The sequence below is a fragment of the Nymphalis io genome, chromosome 14 (genome assembly GCF_905147045.1).
Source record: "Nymphalis io chromosome 14, ilAglIoxx1.1, whole genome shotgun sequence".
NCBI classification, from domain to species: Eukaryota; Metazoa; Arthropoda; class Insecta; order Lepidoptera; family Nymphalidae; genus Nymphalis; species Nymphalis io.
In genome coordinates, this window is record NC_065901.1 from 2158542 (window position 1) to 2184856 (window position 26315).

The 26315-nt window shown below is 36.5% G+C and overlaps 1 protein-coding gene across 1 annotated transcript; it reads left to right on the top strand.

Annotated features, from left to right (window-relative positions):
* Positions 1-4735: 4735 nt before the first annotated feature.
* On the top strand, positions 4736-25589 carry LOC126773380 (serine protease snake-like). Its single transcript, XM_050494313.1, has 10 exons — positions 4736-4879; positions 7714-7757; positions 12563-12610; positions 12702-12831; positions 13370-13432; positions 13606-13700; positions 13909-14085; positions 14849-15065; positions 18110-18273; positions 25369-25589. Exons 1-10 carry the CDS (start codon positions 4786-4788, stop codon positions 25546-25548), a joined length of 1212 nt encoding a protein of 403 aa, XP_050350270.1. The 5' UTR covers positions 4736-4785; the 3' UTR covers positions 25549-25589.
* The last annotated feature ends 726 nt before the right edge of the window (positions 25590-26315 follow it).

Sequence of the window (26315 nt, forward strand, 5' to 3'; positions counted from 1 at the left end):
TTATCTCTGTTTTTTATTTATTGTTATTTATGCTGCTGTTGAATGTTATTTAGCATAAGATTTTGTTGTAAAAGAATATTATTGTGTTTTTCATTACCAATACATTTATATAATAGTGAAAACATTTAATTTCTTTCTAACAGGTAATTAATTGGAATTTCTTAAGAAAGTGAAATTTTTATCTTTTTGTTTGTATATATTGTTTTCAGTCTCTTTATTATTATTACTATTATTATTTATTATTATCACTTACTTTAAGTTAATTGCGAACAAGCTTAGTAACATCAAGTGCGAGAATGCAGAGGTAATGAGAGTACGTAACCACTATGGGAATGTCTTAAAATATTAAAGCATGCATGCGCCGCCTCTAAAGAGAGTAAGTACGGTACCTAACTAGGTACTGAGTTACTTGCCGGAACATTTGCGTTCCGAACCAATGCTTTCTTTTACTCAAAAATAGTAAAAACCTCCCCGAACAAAAGTACGTCTATATATATTTGTATATATACGTAATACTATGAAATAAGTGTATATTACAGACGTAAATAATTAGACTTTAATCAATTGTAAACTTAGTATTTACATTACCTACATACGCACCTACCTTTAAAGTAAACCTTTTAAGTTTTTTTCTTTATAAGTTTTCTTGGCTTTGTGTAGGCCCGTCTGGATGGGTATCACCCACTCATCAGATATTCTGCCGCTAAGCAGCAATACTTAGTATTGTTGCGTTCCGGTATGAAGGGTGAGTGAGCCAGTGTTACTACAGGCACAAGGGACATAACATCTCAGTTCCCAAGGTGGGTGGCGCATTGGCGAGGTAGGGAATGGTTACCTCGCCAATGCGCCACCTTCAAATTACCTTACCTCACCAATGTCTATGGGCGGTAGTGACCACTTACAATTAGGTGGCCCATTTACTTGTCCGCCTGCCTATAACATAAAAAAATACCTTCAATATATTTGTTATATATATATAAATTGAAATGAATTGCCTTAGTATATGCACTATGTATCAACATAATTCTATCTTTGGAATGGCATACTAACTTATTGCGATAAACATCGCAATAACACTTTGAATAAATTAAAGCTTAAGTTAGATTAACTTTCTTTATATAGTTTAAACCAGATAAAGGAAGTACCCTATCCAGTTTTTTTTTATTTTTAGACATTTTTTTAAATTTGTATTTTATTTTGATTTAGCATCAAAAAATACATATAACCCCAAATGTTTACCTTCCTAACCCAGCACATACTTAACAACCTCGACAGTTTATTTTTTAAATTCATCGTCTAAGAACCAAAGAATTATCGCCATTTGATCATATAATGTTTACTTTTCTTACAATCAGCACCACTTTGTAATTAAAATGAATGGATAGTGGAACTTGTTCTTCGCGGATGTAAATCTCGATATTAAAATACCTACACAATAAACAACATACGGTTAAAGCATTTGAATATACAAATATTATTCAAATAATTAGTAATAAGCCGAGATGGCCCAGTGGTAAGAACGCGTGAATCTAAACCGATGATCGTGGGTACAAACCCGGGCAAGCAGCATTGAATTTTTATGTGCTTAATTTGTGATTTTAATTCATCTCGTGCTTTACGGTAAGAAAAACATCGTGAGGAAACCTGCATGTGTCTAATTTCACTGAAATTCTGCCACATGTGTATTCTACCAACCCGCATTGGAGCAGCGTGGTAGAATAAGCTCCAAACCTTCTCCTCAAAAACAGGAGAGGAGGCCTTTAGCCCAGCAGTGGGACATTCACAAGCTGTTACGATTGATAAATGAATGTATTTTATTTACGATTCTGGGTTCTTTGCGGTAACAATTGGCGGAATTTTCTGTTCGTACAATAAATAACTATATTACATATACATACATCTTTTTGAAAAGTGACAGTAATAAAATTTGACTTAGAATTCACGCTTATGACGTCATTATTTAAAGCGCACGGCATCTACTGGTATAAGTTTTATGTATATTGATTTAGTAATTAGGTATTACAAAATGAGCCTCCTTATTTATTAGTAAAATTTGAAAGTAACAGTCTACTTTTTGAGGACGTTTCTGAAGCTTAATCAACCACTCTGCTCCAATGAGGGTTAGTGGATACAAGTCGTAGGTTTCCTCACGATGTTTTTCTTCACCGCCGATCTCGAGATGAAATAAGCACATGAAAAATCAGTGGTGCTCGCCCGTGTTGGAACTCGGAATGACAGGCTTAGATTCTTGTCTTTTAACCGCTGGACCATCGCGGCTCTTTTATTTGCTGCATAATCTTATTTTCTGCATATTATATTATGTAATATGTTAAAATAGTATATAGAATAAATAATAATCGTTTATGCTTATTAGTTTTTATTTTTTTATTTTAGCTATTTTATCACCACAGGCTTTTTATACGTGATTTTGATGTGTCCTACTTTTATTTTATTTGACGTTAGTATAACCTTCTGTGTTTTTTTTATTCGAAGCTTTCTTATTGTTGTTGCCAATTGTATTCCATGAAGAAGTGATAGTAATCTTAGTGGGATTCTGGATTGCTGGGCTGGTCTGGATGATATAACACATGAACATTTAATAATATTTTTATATGATAAAAATTGGTACAAAATGGTAGGCAGACTGTCATATGGCTACCTGATGGTGAATGCTCACCACTACACTGGTGCTGTAAGAGATTTAACCATCCCTTCCATCGCTCATCGTCATCTTCATCAAAATACACTGTTATTGTATTGTTTGTTTAATATTCTATTGTTGTTTAGCGGTAGAATATGTGATGATTGTTCAAGTGACATTTGTACATATATAGACACCCACTAATTAACACGCATCTAAATTCTTTATTGACAAGCCCAACCGATTTTTGTAGATTCAAAATAATATAAGACATCAATGAAACGTCAAAATGCTCCACATATTTACTGTGAAGTTTTTCAACAAAATATGGATATCTAAACATAGATTTAATAGTTTAAAAATTCAAATATTTCAAATCTAAATTAAATCGTTCAATCGTTAATTTCTTAACTGTAAAGACACACCACCAAGTTCACACACACACACGCATACACGCACACACAAAAATGCCATATACATATATAATTGGTCTCTAATTACGTTATTGCCGATAGATTTCATTTTATTTCGGCGGTGATACCTACTATAGTCTATTCAAATCGAAGAAGGAGCACCTAGATATAAAAAATCCATACAGTACAGTAACAGCCTGTTAATGTCCCACTGCTGGGCTAAGGCCTCCTCTCCCTTTTGAGGAGAAGGTTTGGAGTTTATTCCACCACGCTGCTCCAATGCGTTTTGGTAGAATACACATGTGGCAATATTTCAATGAAATTAGACACTTGCAGGTTTCCTCACGATGTCTTCCTTCACCATCAAGCACGAGATGAATTATAATGACAAATTAAGCGCATGAAAATTCAGTGATGCTTGTTCACGCGTTCTAACCACTAGCCCATCTCGGCTTTTAAAAAAGCCATAGATTTACATATTCCATGCGATTTGCTAACAGCTCTGCTATATTATGCACAACAAACAGTTCTTGATTAATTTATCATTATTTATAATACAACACTATCTACTTAAGTATTTATCTTAATTTTACTTCCAAAGATTCTGAAACACGCTTGGATCTCTTTTATATCACTACCACCACGTGTTGCGTATTGACTACAATCAAATATATTCATCCACACAATATTAAAAATTATGATTTCTATAGTCGTATGTCATGTAATTAATCAAGTTAAATTATTGCTTCAAGTACTCATAGTATTGATAACTTCCCTCATTATATGATCGAGCAAGATGCATCATCTGGTTGAACAAGTTTGAGATGCTGTTGTTGTATTATTAACATAACTTGGTATTTTTCACACAGGGCGTTTTAACGCTATAATATTAGCAAGACCGGCTGAGTGTAGATCGAAGACGATAAACAGATAAGTCATAAGATGTATGGTGTACTTATATCACGCAATTTGTTAACAATTTTTAACACTAATAGCTGATGCGACATACAAAGAGTATTTTACTTTTTTATAGTTTTTTAATTTGTAAAGGTCTCGAAAAGAAATTGGTAAATTATATTTTCTACAAAGAAAGAAACCCGAAATCAGGCGAGTTTAACCGTTATCTTACGACAGAATATAGACATTATTGCCCTTTGCCCTTTTCGTTTGACCAAACTGTCAGTTTGATTAGATTGGTATCGAAGTAAGGTGTATACGTTTATATAACACGGAATGACTATTCATTACGTATTCATTCGTATTCATTACGTTTACTTTGGTGTCAATAATTGTAATTGTCCTAAATTATTATTTTTAATTTAATATTTGAACAACAGAAGTTTTTCGAGAGAAACAGTATTTTATCCTAAACAGATGAACATCAACTTTAGCAAAGCCGCGGGTATACCGTGCAATCTCGTATATAAATAATTCAATTGTATCTTACTCTCGTGCCAAATTAGAATTAGTATTTGCTTGGTATAGCTTTTTTATATACGTAATGATTAAATTAAAACCTTCCGACTCAACAAATTTCTACATTATTTGAATTAAAAATATATCAGAAATCTTTTGTTATCTGTACAAAAACCCTAGCTTAAACAACCGTCCAATGTGTAAAACAGCATTTAAAGCGAAATAAATACAAAATGTTGGCAGTTGTTTTTGTTAGTTAGTTGTATCACTCGAACCATATCGCGTTCCTTTATATCAGAATAAAAGAAAAGTTTAATGTTATTGTCACTAGTGAAGATCACTGTGTTAAAATTAATATTTAATACTTTTAAAATGAAACTCTTAATATTAACCATTTGTTTTTTAATAGGTAGGTTTTTGGAGTCCATTATATTTATTAAGCTTTTTTATATAATCAAGCATAATCCTAGATAACAATAACTACTTATAAAAACTTAATATTAACTTACTTACAAACTAATATAACAATGAGGTAAGTTTTATTGTTTTCAATTATTGTAACGTTATGTCGGCCATGTCCATGTTCAAACATTTAGTCAAGTCAAGTCTCCAGGACTTGTATTTTACTACCTTTTTTTTTCAGCAGACGGTTGCTCACCTCCATGCATAGACATTGACACGGGTAGAAATATTACTCTTACTCAGTCCTTACTCCATTATCGATAATGGACTACCGACAGGATGTAACCTAAGGGCTAAGACTATAATAACAGCTACCGCTGTTTCAGAAAAGATCCTACCCTAATCTGAGATGAACCGGCGAAGGAATTTTAGCGGTTTTTTTAGCGGTTAATTTGTAATTGTGTATAATTTAATTTCGCACATAATTTTGCTTTGGCACGGGAATCTTTCTCTACAACGAAAAACGATTTACCGACAGATCAAATGTTTGTAGTCTAAATTAAAGTAAAGAAAATAATATGCATTGTTAATGAGAATATAGATACAATTACAACTTGAATGACGAATTTAAGGCGACGATTCGATATTTATTTTGTGATAAATAATCTTGTATAAATGTTTTTAAAGAGTTGTTTTAAATTTTGCAATTGTCGAATATAAAAATGTATTTGGTATTTTATTATACAAATAACTCGCAAGGGCGGATGTATTGACCTAACTTAAACTTAGCCGAAACATCTGTCAAGTCAAACTATAAGTATGACCGATTTAGATGTTAACGAACGATCATAAAATAAAATGACCTTGTAATGTACCTATATATTACTTCTATATATATATATATATATATATATTATAAGTTGTTAAGGAAAAATATGATTTTTGAAGATTTCTGACATTAGTGTCACGCGAAAACTTCTTCAGAAAATTGTCAAAGCCTTTTATATTTCAAGACATATCTGATTCGCTTTTTTTCACAGAAATCAGTCTGCAGTGGTTTTGCCCATCCCTCTATATCTACTAACTTACATTGCCAATGGACAACCAACCTTAAGGACGAAGATGTTATGTCCATTGTGCCAGTAGTTACACTGGATCACTCATCCTTCAAACCGGAACACAACAATACTAATTATTGATTTTTCCGTGTAGTCTAGAAGGGCTTGTGCAAAGTCCTATTCATAACAGGTTATTACAGTAAAGTACATATATATTGACCTTAAAATTATTGTCTTAATTAATTTCCACAGTTTTAAAACTCTATAATCTATCTTTTAATTTATTCAATTGTACTGTTATTTTATTTCTAAAGCTTGTTTCGTACAATTAGGTACGATTTCTCAGAAAATATAAGAATCTCTTATACTCGAACCGAATCCATTCCTCAATTCTCGCACATATTTATCAACCTCGCCAGTTTATTTTTTACCTTCATCGTCTAAGAACCAAAGAATAATCGCCATTTGGTCATAAAATGTTTTTTTTTTTCTTACAATCGGCATGACTTGTTCTTCGCGGATGTAAATCTCGATATTAATAAACCTATACAATAAACAAAAGGTATTTAAATCTACAAAATTTATAATATTAGTCTATAGGTTAAGTTAATACCTGTAGGTAACAATGAGTTTCCAAGCGATGCTTTCCATCGCTGAAGGTCAAATTAAGTAAATACTTAACGGCTTTATTGGCGAATAAAGTTGTGAAGTAGAACAAAATTAACGCTTGAAGGCATTCTGTACCATTCAACTTTTACTAGTACTCAGAAGTAATACTCTAAAAAACTTAGGCTACTCAGAAATGAAAGACGACGGTATACCAAGAATTGCCAAAAATAGATCGGCCTGGAGAGATTTACTGGACCAGGCTATGGCCCACCCGAGGCTGTAACGCCTCAGATGATGACAACGGTACACCAACAATAAAAACAAATTTACAAATAAATGAAACGTGTATTTTGTCTATCATAATATATTTTACTAAAAGAGGAAAATTTTAAACCAAGTGAACCAAGTCATTTAACATGAATTGCACTAAGTATACTGGAAAAATAAATATAATAGTATAAAGTGAGCCTGCACTGGTTATTTTTTAATGACATCAAATACAAATGGCTAGCCACAACAGGCTGTAGATATCTAACACATATTTTTAGGCCACAAAATGATTTAGTATTATGCATTCGAATACTTTTGGTTTTGAGTTTACAGCAGGGTAACTTAAAGATTGAGTGTGAAATTGGAAACATTTATTAAACTATGTTTATGTTCAAACATAATATTGTAACTAATAATAAATTATTTAAGAAAATTACTATTTATGCGTAATAGTTGACATCGTTGAACGTGCAATAAGAAAGAAGCATTTTTAACTACCGTTAATGTATTCAGATACCGAACATAATAAATTTACACAATTACACAAATTTCACAAACACACACACACACACACACACACACACACACATACACACACACACGTACCAACGCTAACATAAGCATGGACGTCTTATTTACTTTATTTTATATTTTGTATTATTTCTTACATCCCAGCTTATACATTTATTTTTATTTTTTGTTCATATAAACGGGAGTGGAGGCCTGGTGTCTTGTAGAACAGTTTATCTATTGCAAGTACCAGTCTTCACATTAATTAGCTGTTATGTAAATGTTACATTTTACTTTGTAAGCTTTTTGTGAAGAAAATAAATAAATATATTATTATTATTATTATTATTTAGTATTTTTGTTTACTTAAACAATTGTTGTTTCTTTTTCACAGGATCTGGTGGCAGTACGCCATTAAATTCGACGCAAAACAAAATGGTATGTAGCAGAAGACATTATAACCAAGTAAAAAAGTTATAAAAGATTAGAATATCGGAAGTGCGTTTTGGTGTCATAAAATGATGTCCTTCTGACCGATTTTGGCCAAGGCGGACATTATAAAAGGAGACAAGCTGCAGACTATTAATTAACTAGATACCCAAGTGTGTGCGCAAACACTAATATGTTTAATTTTCCTTCAGTCCTCGATTCAAATTTCTAAAGTTGTGAAATATGAGTTTTCTTTTATATAACCATATTATTAGGACGTTGTCAAACTGTCGAGTAATACAGTAGATAAATGTTACATTTTATCTAACTAAGCTGTATTAACAGGCACACAGGCGACATATATATATATATGTATATATATACATATATATGTCGCGGATTCAAATGGATTGCCATTTTAATGGCGGCCATTGTCGTTCAATATGATGATTTTATTAAAACAGTCAGTACGCACATCCGGCGCTGGCGCTGTCCTGAGAGCAAGAGACCAAGGGGGTCGCTCGACAAATGATCACACGCACTACTGACAGATACACCTTTATATTTTATATTTCCATCAGTCGGGTACATAATAAAGTAGGCAACCGTCTTATATTTTTCACACTTGACGTCTGACAACCGACCAACCTACATGACATACATCACGTGGTGTGGTGTTGCTATTGTAATAAATGATTTATTTATTAGAATAGCAACACCACACAACGTGATTGACATCTTATCTTACTTGACGTCTGACAAGTTGTGAAAAAAATAATAGACGGGTAGTTTTATTATGCAGCCGACTGATGGAACTATAAAATATATGTATACGGGTAGTTACAAAGTGACATAGCAAAATTTTCGCTCCTATTCTTTTATTACAATTTTAATATAATTTCAATAGAAACACTTACAATTTATACAAAATATGCACTGATTAGTGTGGAAACCTACCAGCAATAAATTACCACTAAAACTCTCCTTCACCTTATATTTCGCATCACTTCGAAGTTCACTGTCTGATAGAATATGGAGGATATTAAGCACTCAATATTTGAATTATCACAGCATTTCAACAGTAAAATGGATGAATTTAAAAAAAATCTTCATAATATTTCTCTCCCTGCATCAAGTCCATCATCAAACATTGCAGTGCAGTTCAACTCCTTTTTTTTTACTATTAATAGGCCAGCGTTTGACCGTTGACTTGCCTGATGCTAAGCATCGACTCGGTCTAAGATGTAGCACGCTTGCCTATAAGAAACCTGTTTACTCTGGATTTGAAGACACCAACATTGTACCTATCGGGAAATACGGACTCAGGCAAAGCATTCCAAAGCTTCGCAGTGCGAATGATGAATGTAGACTCAAAGCGCTTCGTACGTAGGCGGGGAATTTACACTGTGTACCTATGGCGCTTTGGTCGCGTTTGCCTGGCTGTTCGGTAGTAAAAAGAGGCTGGAGGAATCAGTTCATGTAATTCCTGAGCACATTTTCCGAAATGTATCCGATAGAAGACTGAGAGTGATGCAACCACACGTCGATGTTCCAGACTTTGGAGCCTGGACTCGACCAATGCGTCGTCTTCTATCAACCTTCTGGCACGCCTCTCAATCAAATCTAGAGCCTGAAGGTGGTTCTTGGCAGAGCCATCCCAAAGGTGAGAGCAGTACTCCATACATGACCTCACTTGTGCTTTATCTAAGTTGAGCAGTTGTTCTGGAGTAAAGTAACGTCTCACTTTGGAGAGGATACCAAGTTTTCGAGCGGCTTTGGGCTTTGGACTCAATAAAAGAGCCGAAATTTAGAGTCGACGTGAGAGTAATGCCAAGAAGGTCAAGATTGTTACTTATAAGTACAGATACATTTCGGAAGGAGGGAGGTAGCTGGAATTCCCTCTTTTTGACGGAAAACAAACACGCCTGCGTCTTAGATGCATTGAACTTGACCAGATTGGCATCGCTTCAATCAGACACTGCCTTAAGGGTCACGCTCAGGCGCTCTATCATGGCCTCTCTCTGAGCCTGGATTTGGGCCTCACTAGCTCGCGCGTTGGACTTGTAGCTCTCGACAACTGTGCAATCATCTGCGTACCCATGTATACCGGGCATCAGCAGATGCCTGATATGATACTGGATGGATACATGATGATCCACGGGTACAGATTGTGACTCCTTCAGAAGTTTTGTTTTGAGTGCTTTAGATGCTTTGCAGAAACAAGTTGATCTTCTCTCACAGCAACAAGCTCAATTTGAAGTGAGGTGTAGAAGAAAAATATTCACGAGGATAAAAAGAAAATATCTCATCAGGTGTAACAAAGACATTAACGGACCACCTTAAGATTCCAAATTTAACTGCAGATGCTCTCAGCCGATGCCATCGGATAGCTAAACCCAAGACCGATAAGCCAAGGCCAGTTCTGTTAAAATTTCGAGACTTGTCTGTTAGAAATCAGGTTTTATTTAGTAAATCAAATCTTAAGAATACAGGTATTACTATATCCGAATTTCTGAGGAAGGTTCGACATGAAGCCTTCTTACTTGCTCGGCAACAATTTGGAATCAATAATTGCTAGACGAAGGAAGGATCCATCATTATTATGGGACAGGACGGCACACGGTATCGCGCCTCGTCTTCAATTGATGTCATTGAGGATTTTGAAAACCTTCTTGAGTTGCATGTACCCACGGTAGACCATACAATTATATGGGTGACTTCAATACATGCCTCATGAAAAACGACACACGAGCTAGTCGCCTTAGAAATCTTGTAAACAGTTTCAATCTTAATATTCTTCCAACCAACGCCACTCATTTCTTTCCTAACTGCTCACCTTCTGTTTTAGATTTGATGTTAGTGTCTTCCGTTGATCATGTCGTGACGCACGGCCAGTTAACTGCTGAAGAGTTTTTCTATCACGATTTACTTTTTCTTTCTTACAGAATTCGACCACCTAAAGCTAAGCCTACGGTTGTTATGCGCCGTAGCTTTAAAAATTTTAATAACATAGACTTTCTTCGTGACTTAAACCAAATTGCATGGGATTCAGTATTTAACTCCCAATGAATGGAAGATAAATTAAATATATTTAACTCTCAGCTTGTACAATTGTTTGACGTGCACCTATGTGACCGGTTAAGCTTAAACATCTGCCTGCACCATGGCTAACTCAGGATATTAAATTATTGATGGCTAGGCGTAATACTGCTTTTTTTTTAAATATAAAGTCAGGGCTACAGATGCTAATCTTATAAAGTACAAAAAGTTACGTAATTACTGTAACAGAGCTTGCCGTGATTCGCAACGTAAGTATATAAATTCTTCCCTTGAGCATTGTGCTCAAGGGAAGAAACAAGAAACCTTAGTAAAACCTGGACCTCATCACTTCTTTTCTGTTATTATCATCTTTATGCCGATGATCTACAGTTACACGTAATTACACCAATTAACGACCTCGCTAATGTTATCCTAACATTAAATTCCGAAGTCGAAAAATTTGCAGTATGGTGTCATTCATCAAATCGCAGGCTGCTATTATCGGCAGCTCCCAGCAATGGCACAAAATTAATAAATCCCAAATCTCTCCCATAATTCTTAATGGGCGTACAGCCCGTCCACTGCTCCCAACGATTATATATAGATAAGTCGCTCTCTTGGGTTTCTCAAGTAGCAGAGTTAAGTCGAAAATTTTTCTCCTCCATTGGGTCTCTCAGGTGCTGGAAAACTTTTTATAATATAAGTATAAAACCAAACTCGCCTTAGCCAACCCCTATGGGACTATGCCGACTCGGTCTATTTAGATATTTCTGACTGGAACTGCTAAATAAACTAGAGCGCTTACAGAACATGTGTATTCGCTTCATATTTAGTTTACGTAAATATGATCATAGTACCCAGCATCGTAAAAAACTAAACTAAAGTTTACAGTTAAAGCAGTCAAACTATGGAATTCCCTGCCTCGAGAAATTCGTCAAGATGAATTCGTACATATTTTTAAGAGTCGTTTGTACAATTATTGTATATCAATATAACTATTGTTGTATTTATTGTTGTATTATTATATGAATATGGTTTTTTTTTCTTATATAAGTTTATATGTATGCATGTATGTACGTATGTATAAGTGTAATTGTATATATATGTATGCAGTTTGGTATATTACATATTTGTATCAAGCTCAATAAATTATAAGTAAAAGTTGTTCGCACACTGCCCGATTAGTGATCCTGGCTAAAAAACACATAAACATTTCTCTTTACAGAGGTTGCCTGGAAGAGATCATTATAAGTGATGAGGCCGCCTTTGCATACTATATGTTCATCTTGCTATTATATGTTACTAAATGTTTGTAAAGTGTGTGCAATAAAGGATTAATAAATAAAATAAATAAATAAATATAATGGTGTCTGTAAATAGCGCGTGTGATCGTTTGTCGAGCGACCCCCTTGGTCTCTTCGTCGCTTGCTCTCAGGACAGCGCCAGCACCGGACGTGCACACTGACCGATTTAATAAAATCACCATATTGGACGACAATGGCGGCCATTTAAATGGCAATCCATTTGAATTCGCGACATATATATAATATATTTATGCGAAATACCACTTATCACGAGATCTCTTAATCTATCGCCCCGATTGACTTAAAATTTGTCACAGTTACTCCTTCTCCGACGTAGACGCTTACTAAGAACGAATTTTACGCAAATCCTATCTAAAATACATGTACTTACTATCTACCCGTGCGAAGCCGGGACGATTAGCTAGTTCTGTTTATAGGTAGATTAATTAATTTGGCAAACTCTTATTTCAGCATGACCCGATGCCGCTTTGGCTTAATAAACAAGTAAACCAAACTGTTGTAAGTATTGTTATTATTATTAAAAATATAATTCAATGAACACTACTCGGGTCGTTTATTATTTTAAAAACATGTGTATCTCACCTTTTAGGCTAATTACAACCTTGATTTGTTACCTCCATTTGTGACCTCAACTCCTGCAAGTACGACGGACGATCCATGCAAATATGACCCACCTAAACCAGATTTCAGGAAACCAGGTCGCAGGATAAGTGAAGCTAGTAATGACATCTTTTTTTAAATAATTTAATCGCTTTATTAAATACACGCTAATACTGATGTAAAATAATGTAACTGCCTGTATTAATATCACACTAACGGCCTTACTCATAAACTTAGTTTAGCGGATGATTGTTTAACTAACAATGCTTTGTCTTCTTCTTTAACTAAGGTGCTAAGCTATGTTTATAAGTAAGGCTTTCTCAATCTATAATCGCCTTATACTCATTAGTACATCCGAAATAAAGCCTTCTATATATAATAGATACATAATCAAAAACATTAAGATAATCTCACTCCCCCTTCTAATGAAAATCTAAGCCATAATCCATTTGTTGTTACTATCGCCGATATAAAAATATGGCTCTGTAAAAAATGTTCATCCAATGAGGCAATCCAAGTCAGTCATCCAAGGCAAGGGTCATAGTCAAATCCTTTTTCTATACAGTTTGCCACAATGCGCAGATGAAGCGAATGATGATGATAATGATGATGATATAGAAAGGATAAATAGAATTAATACAAAATTTTTATTTCCAGAATGTTTTGAATATATCTGGGAAAGAACAAATAGAGAAAACATGAATAAAAAGCGCGATGAATGTAAGTTTTTTTCTGGATTTTAGTGTGTACGTATCTAATATGGCAGTTAATTTGAAACAAGTTCCACCCAACCGATTGACCTGAAAATTTGTATTGACAACACAATATGATGCATAATGGACCTCAAATTATTTTTAAATTAAAAATATTACCATGTTGTTTTTTTTGTAAAGGTTTTCAAATATATCTAAGTAAGATCAAGGATCTGAACACGCGATATTTTACAATCGGTGGTAGAGATACACTCCCTGGGGAATTTCCACATATGGTATGTACCGATATTTTTTAAGTCTAATTCATTTTTTTTTATTTAGTATGTTATTAATAACATAGAACATAATAGACAAATCACATATGTTCTATTTTCAAATATTTTGCACAGGCTCAAACCTAACGTTTAAATATCCTGTTTGTGAATTGTAAAACTTATAATATATTTATGAAAATAATTGTATCTCAAAATTATAATTTTTAAGGGCGCGGTCGGATGGAGAGTTGTTCACGGTACATGGATATTTATGTGTGGGTGCACCCTCATCAGCTCGAAGTTCACCCTCACTGCCGCACATTGCACAAAATCACCACGTGATTCGAGATTAGCGAGTCCTATACCTGAGATTATCAGACTTGGGGAGAAAAATATTATCGACATCGTAAGTACGATTTCCATGTTATTAACATAATGAAATTCCAAAAGTTTGCTATATTTATACCACCAACTCACTATGTGATGATGTCCTCCTAGGCGATTTTAGTCACGGCGGCCAAACTCAAGAGATAGATACATATTATAGTGCCATGTGCTATTCCCTGACTCTCATAATCCGATCGGAAAGCAGTCCGACAAGAAATCAGGCGCAAGAATGCCTTTACGTGCTATTCGCGGCACGGGATGTGAACATATTAAATTTTCGACACGACGAAAATATTTAGATGAATATAGGCGTAGCTATGTATTACACTATATATTTAAGTTGTTTTCGTTATTATTATCATCGATTAAGGTATTGTTTTGTTGTTGATAATACTAATAAACATTTTTTTTTTTTATAGAATAGGAAGGCGATTGAGCATATAGGCCACCTGATGGTAAGCGGTCACCAACGCCCATAGACATTGGCATTGTAAGAAATGTTAACCATCGCTTACATCACCAATGCGCCACCAACCTTGGGAACTAAGATGTTATGTTCCTTGTGCCTGTAATTACATTGGCTTACTCACTCTTCAAACAACATACCAAGTACTGCTGTTTTGCGGTAGAATATCTGATGAGTGGTCGGTACCTACCCAGATGAGCTTGCACAAAGCTCTACCACCAGTGAAAACTGTTATGTAATACATGAAATTTAACAATGCTATATTTTGTAATTTGTAATTCACACCAAATATGTATATATACGTGTTTTATCACAGGACAACTTCAATGAACCGATAGACGCTAAAATTTTACGAATATATATACACCCGCTGTATGCGGCGCCAAAAAAGTATTATGATATAGCGATAATTGAAATAATTGAAATTAGTGAATTTTCAAGATACGTGCAACCAGCCTGCCTATGGAGTAATTTTAGTACTGACGGTCTTGGAACATTAGCTACTTTAACTGGATGGGGGGTTGTTGATATAGGTATTTATTTTGTTATCATATTATTGAGTTATTCTAATTAGTTTGCTTAAATAAAAAAATAAAACATGATAACTTTCTTATTTTACATACGTACGTACGTATTTATAATTTGATAATCTGTTTAAATATTGCGAAAATCCACTGAAAACACACCGCTTGTGAACAGCTTAATTATAAATTATTATATTTCAATCATGCCCAAGGATGCCTTAAGAGGTATGTTTTACAATTAAAGGACTTTAACGAACGTAGTTGCAATTAACTTTTTATGTAATCTTGTAATAGTAGTAAAATTTCCCGCATCCTCATTTTCAGCAGAAACTATCCTTCGTTTAAGCAAGTGCCACTAATCAGGATGTCTGTTAAAATTACATTTCGATGCTCATGAATCATCTTTTGAGTTTAAGTTTTTGTTTACTTTACAACGCACAAAATATTCTTTCAACTGCAAAAAACTGGCAAGAAATTTCGTAACAAGTCATTAAAAGATCATGGCAATATTGAATGGTAAATTCATTAAAAAAAGATAATATTTTGTCATTATAAACGTAGGTACTTCATAATTGACTGCGTTATAGACGTCTTCGAGCATTTACAACATTTTTTAATACATTGATGTTCTAGCTGACCCGGCAAACGCTGTTCTGTCATATAAAATATATCTACTGAATGTTATAGTTTTTAAATAAAAAGTAACGAATTTATTGTGTGTATGGGATCTTTGACAGAAAAAGAAAAGGGGCGCTGTAGACGATGTCCGCCGATAAAAATAAAAAAAAACACTAACCATTCAATTTTTCAATTCAATCCAACAACCTGTTAGTAAGTAACAACCTGTTAATGTCCCACTGCTGGGCTGAGGCCTCTTCTCCCTTTTCAGGAGAAGGCTTGGAGCATATTCCACCACGCTGCTCCAATGCGGGTTGGTAGAATACACATGTGACAGAATTTCAATGAAATAAGACACATGCAGGTTTCCTCACGATTTTTTCCTTCACCGTCAAGCACGAGATGAATTACATGAAAATTCAGTGGTGCTTGCCCGGGTTTGAGCCCACGATCATCGGTTAAGGCTCAATTCAATGTATTATTATAAAGTAATATATTTTTTGTCAGTCCGTCTTTAGCCAACACAAAAGCTCGATGGTAGCCCACCCGAGAACATGCCACGTATTCTTGTCCGTGTGATAAACATAGTGTGCCTAAATCTAAGCCACAAACGGACATCGTTTGGACTTGTGACTTATTGATTGTCATTATACATGTTTGCATAAAGCACCACCCTGCGAATTTTTTATGCGTTTATTTATTATTGTTTTCTTAGGTTATGTCTACAGATTTTGTGTGTGAGTGGTAGCTCATCGTACATTCGTCCCACGTTATGAGACAGAATTTTTAAAAAGGTGGTCCGTTATTTGTTTTATTTATAATATTGGTAATATTGGTAAATGGTCACTCCCACCCGTATACATTGGCACTATAAAAATATTACCCATACGTCGCGAATGCGCCACCAACCTTGGGAACTAAATTGTCCCTTGTATCTGTAGTTACATTGGCTCCATCGCCCTTTAAGCCGGAACATAACAATATTAAAAATTACTGTTAGGCGGTAGAATATGGGATAAACATAGTACATACGAATGGAACATACTCTTTGTGCTGGCTATTTCACTGTCGCGTTGTTGGCCATCACCATAATTTTTCTTCTTGCGCGAGAATTATAATTTCTTCGTGACTTCCAGTGAGGCAACCACTTCTTTTTATTGCCTTTCAATCGATTCAATTATTAGCAACTAACATTGTCTATTAAAACAGATAAATTGAATTACTGTTAAATATTTTATGAAATATAGTTTAATATTTTACACAACTCGAGATGATTTATTACACACAAACTATATAAACAAACATAGTCTGTTCAAATGGAATTAAGCTTACTGCATTAAATATTTTTTTTTGCATTAAATTTGATTCAGAATAATGGTATTATTTCTAAAGGATTTTATTTTGAATGTTGTCAAAATAATTTAAGCCCTAAACAAAAAAGAAACATCAAAATTGTCTTTAAAAGTTTTAAGCAATCAAAACAGAGTAGAGATAAATTAAATATTGTTATAATATTTGATAAATAATGGTCATTGAATTTGTTTTTTTTTCTCTCCATAGTTTTTTTTTGACGCTGAGAATATGATTATACTATCATTTCTTTGATTATACTGTCAATAGTAAACACTCGAATCATGCGGACTTAAAGAACTTCCTTTGCGATATTTTTTCGTGTGCGAATGGACTTCAGGAACAGCCTCGCTATTGGATACGTGCCGATGAGCAAACCGTTCAATGGTGTCATGCTCACACGCACATTTTCGTTATTTCGTTGGATTTGTTTGTCTGTTATATCTGCACTATTATTACGCATGCTTGATGCTTTATTAGTTCGACGGCCCAAATGGGCCCCCTTGCGTCTTGTTGGCATTGTTCACTGTAACACACAAATAGACCAAATTGTTGTATTTACTGATAAAAACGGTATACCGATAATGTATTTAATCTTTTAGTATTTTACCAACCTTTTCAATATCATAAAACAAGTTTATATTTCTTATCAATGAAATAAATCGTTAAAGATTTTGCAAATTTTTAAATGTCAAAATGACGCGACGCTTCTTTTGAATTTCGTGGACGAAAGTTCGATGAGGTTCGCTATAAGTAATTATTTTGATATTGTTCATAAAAAAAATACTAAAATCGTGATTACAAAATGGGATCTTGGTTTAGGAGGGTGAAAAATTGGGATTATATTTATTTTTTGATGCTAAATCTAAATAAAATACAAAATAAAAAAAATGAAAAAAAAATCTGGATAGGGACACCCTTAGCACCTAGCGGTATGAAATATGCTTTACAACCGATTCTCATACATCCTAATTATACATAACAAATTTCATAAAAATTCGGTCGAGCGGCTTCGGAGGAGTTCGACCATAAATACCGTGATACGAGATTTTTATATGTATATTAGATTATATAAAATATTTCAGTTACAAAAAAAGAATCTCCAGAATTACAAGCAGCTGTAGTTGACATCATAAATTCAGAGCAGTGTGACGATTTGCTGAGGCCGTTGTGGAGTAGACATTGGTGTGGAATTCAGGAGCACCAGATATGCGCTGGCAAACTAACGGGCGGTGTCGACAGTTGTCAGGTAAATACTATGGCGCTTATTCTGTTGTAAGCTATTTCTGAACTAAACTAATTTGTCAGTACAAAACATTGCTTTCTCATTCTCAAGTTAATTTAAAATCACCATATAACCTAATTGTGCCATCTTTCTTCATAACTAGAACTAATAATGTTGCCAAGTCTGAAGTACTAACTGAAGTAATCACTCCATCCCTTACAATTCGTCTAAAGCCTTCTCAACTGGTTCGCGAGAGTATGCCAACGGACGTGCTCGCTTAAAAATAAGTCGCGCGTCTGGTCGTAAACTAAATCCAATAGTTCCACCGGTAAATCTCCCTAGACCATCCGAGAAAACCTTAGAGTATATGGAACTAAAAGATTCAAAATTAAAAATTTCGTCTACATTATGAAACTATAGTATCGGATAATTTATTTTTAATTCACTTATCCATTGCCTGTCTAATATATATAGTTTTACCACTATGTATAACATATAAATATAACATTTTACTAGTATCCTTGTACGTAACCAAAACAATAATTTTACCCACAGGCTTAACAATTTCACCAGTATAATAACGCAAAGTGAATTCACAAAATTGTATCTTCCAATTTAAAAAAATATTATTGTAATAAGCCAAACTAATGCACAATATTGCACTTCCGGTGCCAATTTCCATATCTAATTGAATTCCATTTACACAAATGTTAATAATATATGGTGTAAATTTATTAGTATTTACAGAATATAAGGAAAAATTATTTACCTCGTTTTCACTGTTATTGCTATTGTTGCTGCTATTTTAGTGTTAAGCATTATCGTTATTTAAATTATGGATTGTCATTCTCTGTTGTAAATTAGGGCATATCTTCCGCAAGTGGCCTTTAATATTACAAACCTTACCGTCGTACATTTTATATTTGCAATAAGCTTCGTTATGCTCTCTGCCACAAGCTCCACATTTTTCACTTTTGAATCCCGGATTGCCTTGATGAAATAATTTTCCTCTGTTTTGCATTCTATGGTATAATACTTTATGCATTCCACTAGGACCCGCTTCAGAGTTGTCTGGTAACTGCCTATCTGCTCTACTAGATATCGTTCTACCAATATTTGATCCATATGCGTAATTATTACCTTCGCTCCCTTGTTTAGTCATCACTTTATACAAGGTTTCTACAGTCGATACTGTACTGCTTTCATTATGCTTCTGCACTAAAGCCGCGTCAGCTTCTGCCGCCTCCATAGTGATTGCTAACTTAAACGCCAAATCGAACGTGATATCATCTTCCGTAAAGTCTTTGTCTTATACTTTCACTAGCTATGCCACAAACAAATTGATCTCTTAGATTTTCTTTTAAATGACCTGATGGAAAACGACAGTTTTTTTTAGCTCCGTAACATAATCGCTTCTGAACACACTGTCTAAATTTAAAACGTTTAGCTAAAACACTAGGTCGCGGTTGCATATGGTTTTTCATTGTACTGACTAAATCTTTAAACGTTTTTTCAGATGGTTTAATTGGCGTACATAAATTAACCATCAGCTCATAAGCTTCGTTACCCATCAGAGTTATTAAAGTTGCTACTTTTATTGCCGGCTTAACATTATTTACAACAAATAATTGATCCAGTCTATCGATATATGAATCCCAATTGTCTTTTGAGATGTTTTGTCAAATTTTACCGACTGACATTTTCGTTGTATACTATCTTCCAATAATTATTTCTTTAAACGTTCAATTTGATTAAATACAATATGTAACACACTTGCTTGATTTGCTAGTTAGTTTATTCAAGAGAGACAGATTTCCATGACAACCCGAATAACATGAATAACAAAGTGTCTTATCCATAGCAACACACTAATGACATACATCACAGTATTGTTTGCTGATAACACTTCCTTAATTTTTAAAATAAAAATACTTTTATCTATGTATATATGATGAGGTGAACAATACTCTCTCTGAAATAGTACATTGGTTTAGTGTTAATAATTTACTGTTAAGCAGTAAAAAGACAAAATGTATTAAATTCACTATTCCCAACTTGAAATTTGTAAAAACTTTTTTTTTTTTTTTATTGCCCCGGGATGGCAAATGACTCTACTCCACCTGATGGTAAGTGGTAGTAGAGTCCAAACGCAACGACGGCCAGTACAGTCGGGAAGAGTGTTCTGTACTAGCCGTCCCCGCCTTGCCGGCCCGCAAGATGCCTCTTCACGCCTCGTTTGAAGGAACCCGGGTTGTAAGAGGAGGAGAACACGTGAACTGGTAAGGAATTCCATTTTTTGGAAGTGCGACAAAGAAAGGAGTTGCCAAATTTCTTTGTGCGCGATGGAATTGATGTCACAGTTAGGCGGTGACATCGAGAACCAGCTCGCGTGGACTTAAGAAGAAAGGGGGAAGCAGGAATTAGAGAGAATAATTCCTCCGAGCACTCGCCGTGATACAGTCGATAGAAAGCGCTCAGTGCTGCTATCTCGCGACGCAATTGTAAAGGTTCAAGGGTGTTTGTGACCTTTACGTCGCCAATAATGCGTACTGCACGTCGCTGCAACCGGTCCAATGCCTCCAGTAGGTACTTAGCGGAGCCATCCCAAAGGTGCGAGCAATATTCAACGCAAGACCGTACCTGTGTTTTGTATAAAAGGCACAGTTGTTGTGGCGTGAAAAAACGCCGCACCTTGTTCAGAACTCCGAGTTTGCGTGAAGCTGTTTTTATAATAGCCTCGATGTAATCCCTTGGACTAAGGTCGCGAACGTCCATCCCCAGCATGGCGATTTTGCTTTGTATCATCAGCAGTGTGCCACAGAGGGAGGGATGAGGGTAAAATGGTGACTTTTTCGCTGTGAGAGCACATACCTGTGTTTTCTTGGCATTAAACTCAACAAGACTATCAGAACCCCATTTGGCGATGAGCTCTAACGTCCTATCGAGTTCAATGACAAGATTCTCCCGCCTCTCCTCAGTTTTCGCCCGCCCAGCCACTGCGCGTCCGTGGTCCACCATGCACTGTACTATCATCTGCATAGCAATGTATGTTCTCAAGAGAAAGCATTTCATTGATATGCAAAAGAAAGAGTGTGAGAGATAGCACAGATCCCTGGGGGACCCCAGCATTCACTACATAGAATTGTGAAGCGCAACCATCCATTAAAACACGAAGGCTACGCTTGTGTAGGAAGCTGGCAATCCAGGTGTATAGCTGAGCAGGCAGACCATATGCCGGTAGCTTGGAGAGAAGACTTCTGTGCCAGACCCTGTCGAAAGCCTTGGAGATATCGAGGCTGACAGCCAACGATTCTCCATGCTTGTCGATAGCTTCACCCCAGAGGTGTGTTACGTACGCTAGAAGATCACCTGTGGACCGTTTTGGTCGAAACCCGTACTGACGATCATTAATTAGACAGTGATCTTCTAGGTAATGGATCAGTTGGTTATTTAGAATCCGTTCCATCACCTTACAAAGTACTGAGGTGATAGCTATTGGTCGATAATTTGCCGGGTCAGACCGATCCCCTTTTTTGGGAACCGCTTGCACATTAGCTCTTCTCCAAGCCTCCGGCACACATCCCGAAGAGAAAGAAAGTTGGAACAGGCGCATTAACACAGGAGACAGCTCCGCCGCGCACTTCTTCAGCACTATGGCTGGTATTCCATCGGGACCGCTAGCTTTCCGTATATCAAGTGATTGCAGCTCTGCACGCACATCACGTTGCCTGATTTTGATGTCAGGCATCGTGTGGCTACATGAAGGTATTGTTGGTGGCTGCGCAATACAATCATCGATCACAGAGTTGTCGGCAAAGAGTTTAGCCAGGAGGTTGGCTTTCTCCTGCGGACTGTGAGCTAGCGATCCGTCCGGATTTCTGAGCGATGGCAGCGAAGGTTGGTAGAAATTGTTTTGCACAGACTTGGTCAGACGCCAGAAGCTACGGGAGCCCCTAGGATGCGAAATAAGGTAATGACCAATCTGTACAATGCGCTGTGCATCCACTCTCGTGTATGCCTTCCTACAGGACTAGGAATTTTTATTGTAGTTTGCTTTCAGTGAGTCAATGTTAGATGCCCCGCTAATGCAGCCGTTGATCCACGCGCGATATGCCGCCTGCTTAGATGATACAGCGTCAGCACATTCACGAGTGAACCAACGGTTACGCGTACCCCTATTGATAAGATCTGAGCTAGAAATGTAGTATTCCATTCATCTATCTCATCAGCAACAGCAGCGGCACTAGCTTTCGGGTCATTCCCACTGAAGCAACGTTCCTTCCAAGGGACTGACGCATAGTAATCGCGCATACCGTCCCAATCTGCCGACTTATAGTGCCAAAGGCGACGTTTGCATACCGCTGATGGCGGCAGCTTGGCCTGTGGCACTTTGGTAGATATAATGCCGCGATCCGAAGAACCAAGTGGAGCTTGAACCACAATCTGATATTCCACCGGGAGAGAAGTCAGCAGAAGATCCAGTAGAGAAGGCGCTTGCCCATCAATGTCTGGGATCCTGGTGGGCTGATCAACCAGTTGGGTCAAGTCGTGTGTGAGAGCAAAAGCATGAGCAGTTCTTCCAGCATTGTCAGTTTTGAGGGATTTCAACCATGATTCATGGTGAGCATTAAAATCCCCCAAAAACACCAATTCCGCGTTATGAAACTGCTCTTGCGCAGCATCTGCCACCCGACTAAGATGGTCAAATAATCGGCTTGTCTCCAAGTCACCATTGTGGGATCTGTAGAGGCACATGTAGACTCGACTCTGACGAACCAGGTCCACACGTACCACCAACATGGAGAAGGAGGGGTCGTCCAAGCAGCGCAATCGGTGACAACAAACATCCACCCTGACGAACAAGCATACTCCGGCTTTCGCTTTAAAAGATTCTTCAAGCATGTAGCCGGGATAGTTAAGGTAGCTGGTGTCGGCAGAGCGGAGTATTTGCGTCTTCGTGAGAAACAACATTGCTGGCCGTGCTGTCTCGAGATGGTGGTGGACAGCATTGAGGTTAGCGTGGAGTCCTCGGATGTTAGAGAACTCGACCTCAAACAGCGTGGGTATGGTGGGGGTGTGCACCGCTGAACGACCGTTATTTCTTAGTTGCGCTACCATTTGGAAAAATAAGGAAAAGAGACGTGAAGCGAGCGACGTATTGCCACGATAGGGATGGGCAAAGTATGGAGGCGTGTTTTCCCAAATGGTTGCCAAAAGGGAAAATATACTGATCTGCCGGACGGAAGGGCCCCGGAACCCCCCCGGAAGTGGCCGCCGGGACCCCACCTTTCGGTCACCAACCGGCACGACGGTCCACCCCGAGATTATGCGTGGCCTGGTGGGGCAGCCTCGCGAGCTGGTTAGGCACGCTCGGGCCCCTGTACTATGCCACAGGCGGCCAGCGGAACAGCCGTTTCTGCAGGTCTCCCTGTCCGGCAGGTCAATACAGTTTCCCCCGGCATTGGTTTAACAGCCGTCTCCACTGGACCAACACCCATCGCGGCAATACTCGCTCGGGCACTGGCTGTACGCTGGCTGACCTCGAAACGCGGCTGCAAGCCACTTCACAGAATTTTTCACCATGCGTATGGTGGTAACAAGCCAGGCGGATGTTAGCATCCTACCACCAGATGAGCAGATGGCCGCTCAGATATCCCTTAGTCGCCTCTTACGACACCCATGGGAAAGAGAGGGGCAGTGAAATGTATTCTTTCTCCGTCTCTGCACAGATAAAATGTACTTTTAAATGGGGAAGCTTTAGATGCTGTAGAAACAACATAATTTCTTGGTATCGGCATGATTCTAAGGTTCAATGGCCCTCATATTAATAAATTGGCAAATAGACTCGGCTCTGCAGCTTTCGCAGTAAAAAAAATTAGAATGTTGACTGATGTAGATACGGCTCCCATAGTGTATTTTAGTTATTTTCACAGTATAATGTCTTATGGCATTCTACTCTGGGGTAATGCAGCCGATATTAATACGATTTTTGTACTGCAGAAGAGGGCTATTCTTGCAACTTATAACCTGGGCCCAAAAAACTCCGTTTTCCGTAATTTCCGTAACAGCCTGTGAATGTCCCACTGCTGGGCTAAAGGCCTCCTCTCATCTTTTTGAGGAGAAGGTTTGGAGCTTATTCCACCACGGTGCTCCAATGCGGGTTGGTAGAATTCACATGTGGCAGAATTTCAGTGAAATTAGACACATGCAGGTTTCCTCACGATGTTTTCCTTCACCGTAAAAACGGGATGAATTATAATCACAAATTAAGCACATGAAAATTCAGTGGTGCTTGCCCGGGTTTGAACCCACGATCATCGGTTAAGATTCACGTCATCGGTTAAGATTCCAAAAAAATCACTAAAATGTAAATTTAAAGAAATTAAAATAATGACTGTCGCTTCTCAATATATATTTAATAATGTTATGTATATACGCAAAAACATAAAAGATTTTCCTAAAAATTGTGATGTACATACTGTTAACACCAGGAACAAGTATAAACTTATAACTACTATTACCAGATTACACGGGGTTAGTAAGTCTTTTATGGGACAATGTATATGCTTTTACAACTTTTTAAATGATTCCACACCCTGGGAATGAAACGATCGCTTCCAGGTTATTTCAAATAAAAAAGGGTATATATAATTTGGCTATTGTTGTATATTTCTTATTGTAAAGAATGAGATATAAAAAAAAACCGCTGTTTCTTTCGCCGGTTTTTCTCAGGTCTGAGGTTTTTATTTCCGAACCGGTGATAGATTTATGACAATCAATAAGCAAGTGTAACGCTTCTACTTTAAATAAAGATTTTTGACTTTGACTTTGTATAATTCATTACGGTATTAAGTAAATTGCCTTAAATATGACGCTAATTGTTGATCATGTCGACTGAAAGCTTTACTAACGTACACCAGATACTACATACCTTTATTCTATCCGTGTGAAGCCAGGACAAACTGTGTTCGAATTGTCAAACAATTTCAAGTGATTTTAACAATATATGTATGAAGGATAAAAAATGAGAACTCAGTGATTTAACCTAAAGCTTACGAATGTGACGCCGCTGGTATAAGCTGGTTACATTATGGTTGAATAAAATGAATTTTATTGCAGGGTGATTCGGGCGGACCTCTTCAAATGAAATTACCTCTTCCTGACTCCGTGGAAGGGTCAATATACTATGTGATCGGTGTGACGTCATTCGGCTTTGGTTGCGCTCGATCCAACCTACCCGGCGTCTACACCAGAGTTTCCAGTTTTGTAGATTGGATTGAGAGTATCGTGTGGGCTTAGAATTAGCTTTAGACGTTAATAAATAACTTAAAATATGAGTTTCTTTATTTTTATTTATCTAGTTTAAACTATATAAAAGAAAGTTAATCAAATAAAGCTAAGCTCTTTATTGCGATGTTTATCGCAATAAGTATAAGTTAGTATACCATTCCAAAGATAGAAATATGTTGATACATAGTGCATATACTAATACAATTCATTTCAATTTATATATATAACAAATATACTGAAGGTATTTTTTTATGTTATAGGCAGGCGGACAAGTAAATGGGCCACCTGATTGTAAGTGGTCACTACCGCCCATAGACATTGGCGAGGTAAGAAGTAATAACCATTCTTTACCTCGCCAATGCGCCACCAACCTTGGGAACTGAGATGTTATGTCCTTTGTGCCTGTAGTAACACTGGCTCACTCACCCTTCAAACCGGAACGCAACTACTAACGCAATACCAAGTATTGCTGCTTTGCGGCAAAATACATTTTGAGTGGGTGATACCCCACCCAGGCGGGCCTGCACCAAGCACAAAGCCCTACCGCCAAGAAAACATATAAAGAAAAAAACTCAAAAGGTTTATTAATAAATAACTTTAAATGTAGGTTCGTAGGTAGGTAATGTAAATATTACCTACTTATTAATATAAATACTAAGTTTACAATTGATTACAGTCCAATTATTTACCTCCGTGATATACACTTATTTCATAGTATTAGGTATATATACAAATAAATATAAAGGTAAAGTACCTCTATATTTGTTCGAGGAGGT

What these genes read in the sequence shown, in the direction of transcription:
- LOC126773380 (XM_050494313.1), top strand. Translation starts at nt 4,786, where the DNA reads ATGTTATTGTCACTAGTGAAGATCACTGTGTTAAAATTAATATTTAAT. An exon ending in AACCATTTGTTTTTTAATAG is followed by an intron (nt 4,880 to 7,713) that starts GTAGGTTTTTGG and finishes TCTTTTTCACAG; the next exon opens with GATCTGGTGGCAGTACGCCA. An exon ending in GAATAAAAAGCGCGATGAAT is followed by an intron (nt 13,433 to 13,605) that starts GTAAGTTTTTTT and finishes TTTTTTGTAAAG; the next exon opens with GTTTTCAAATATATCTAAGT.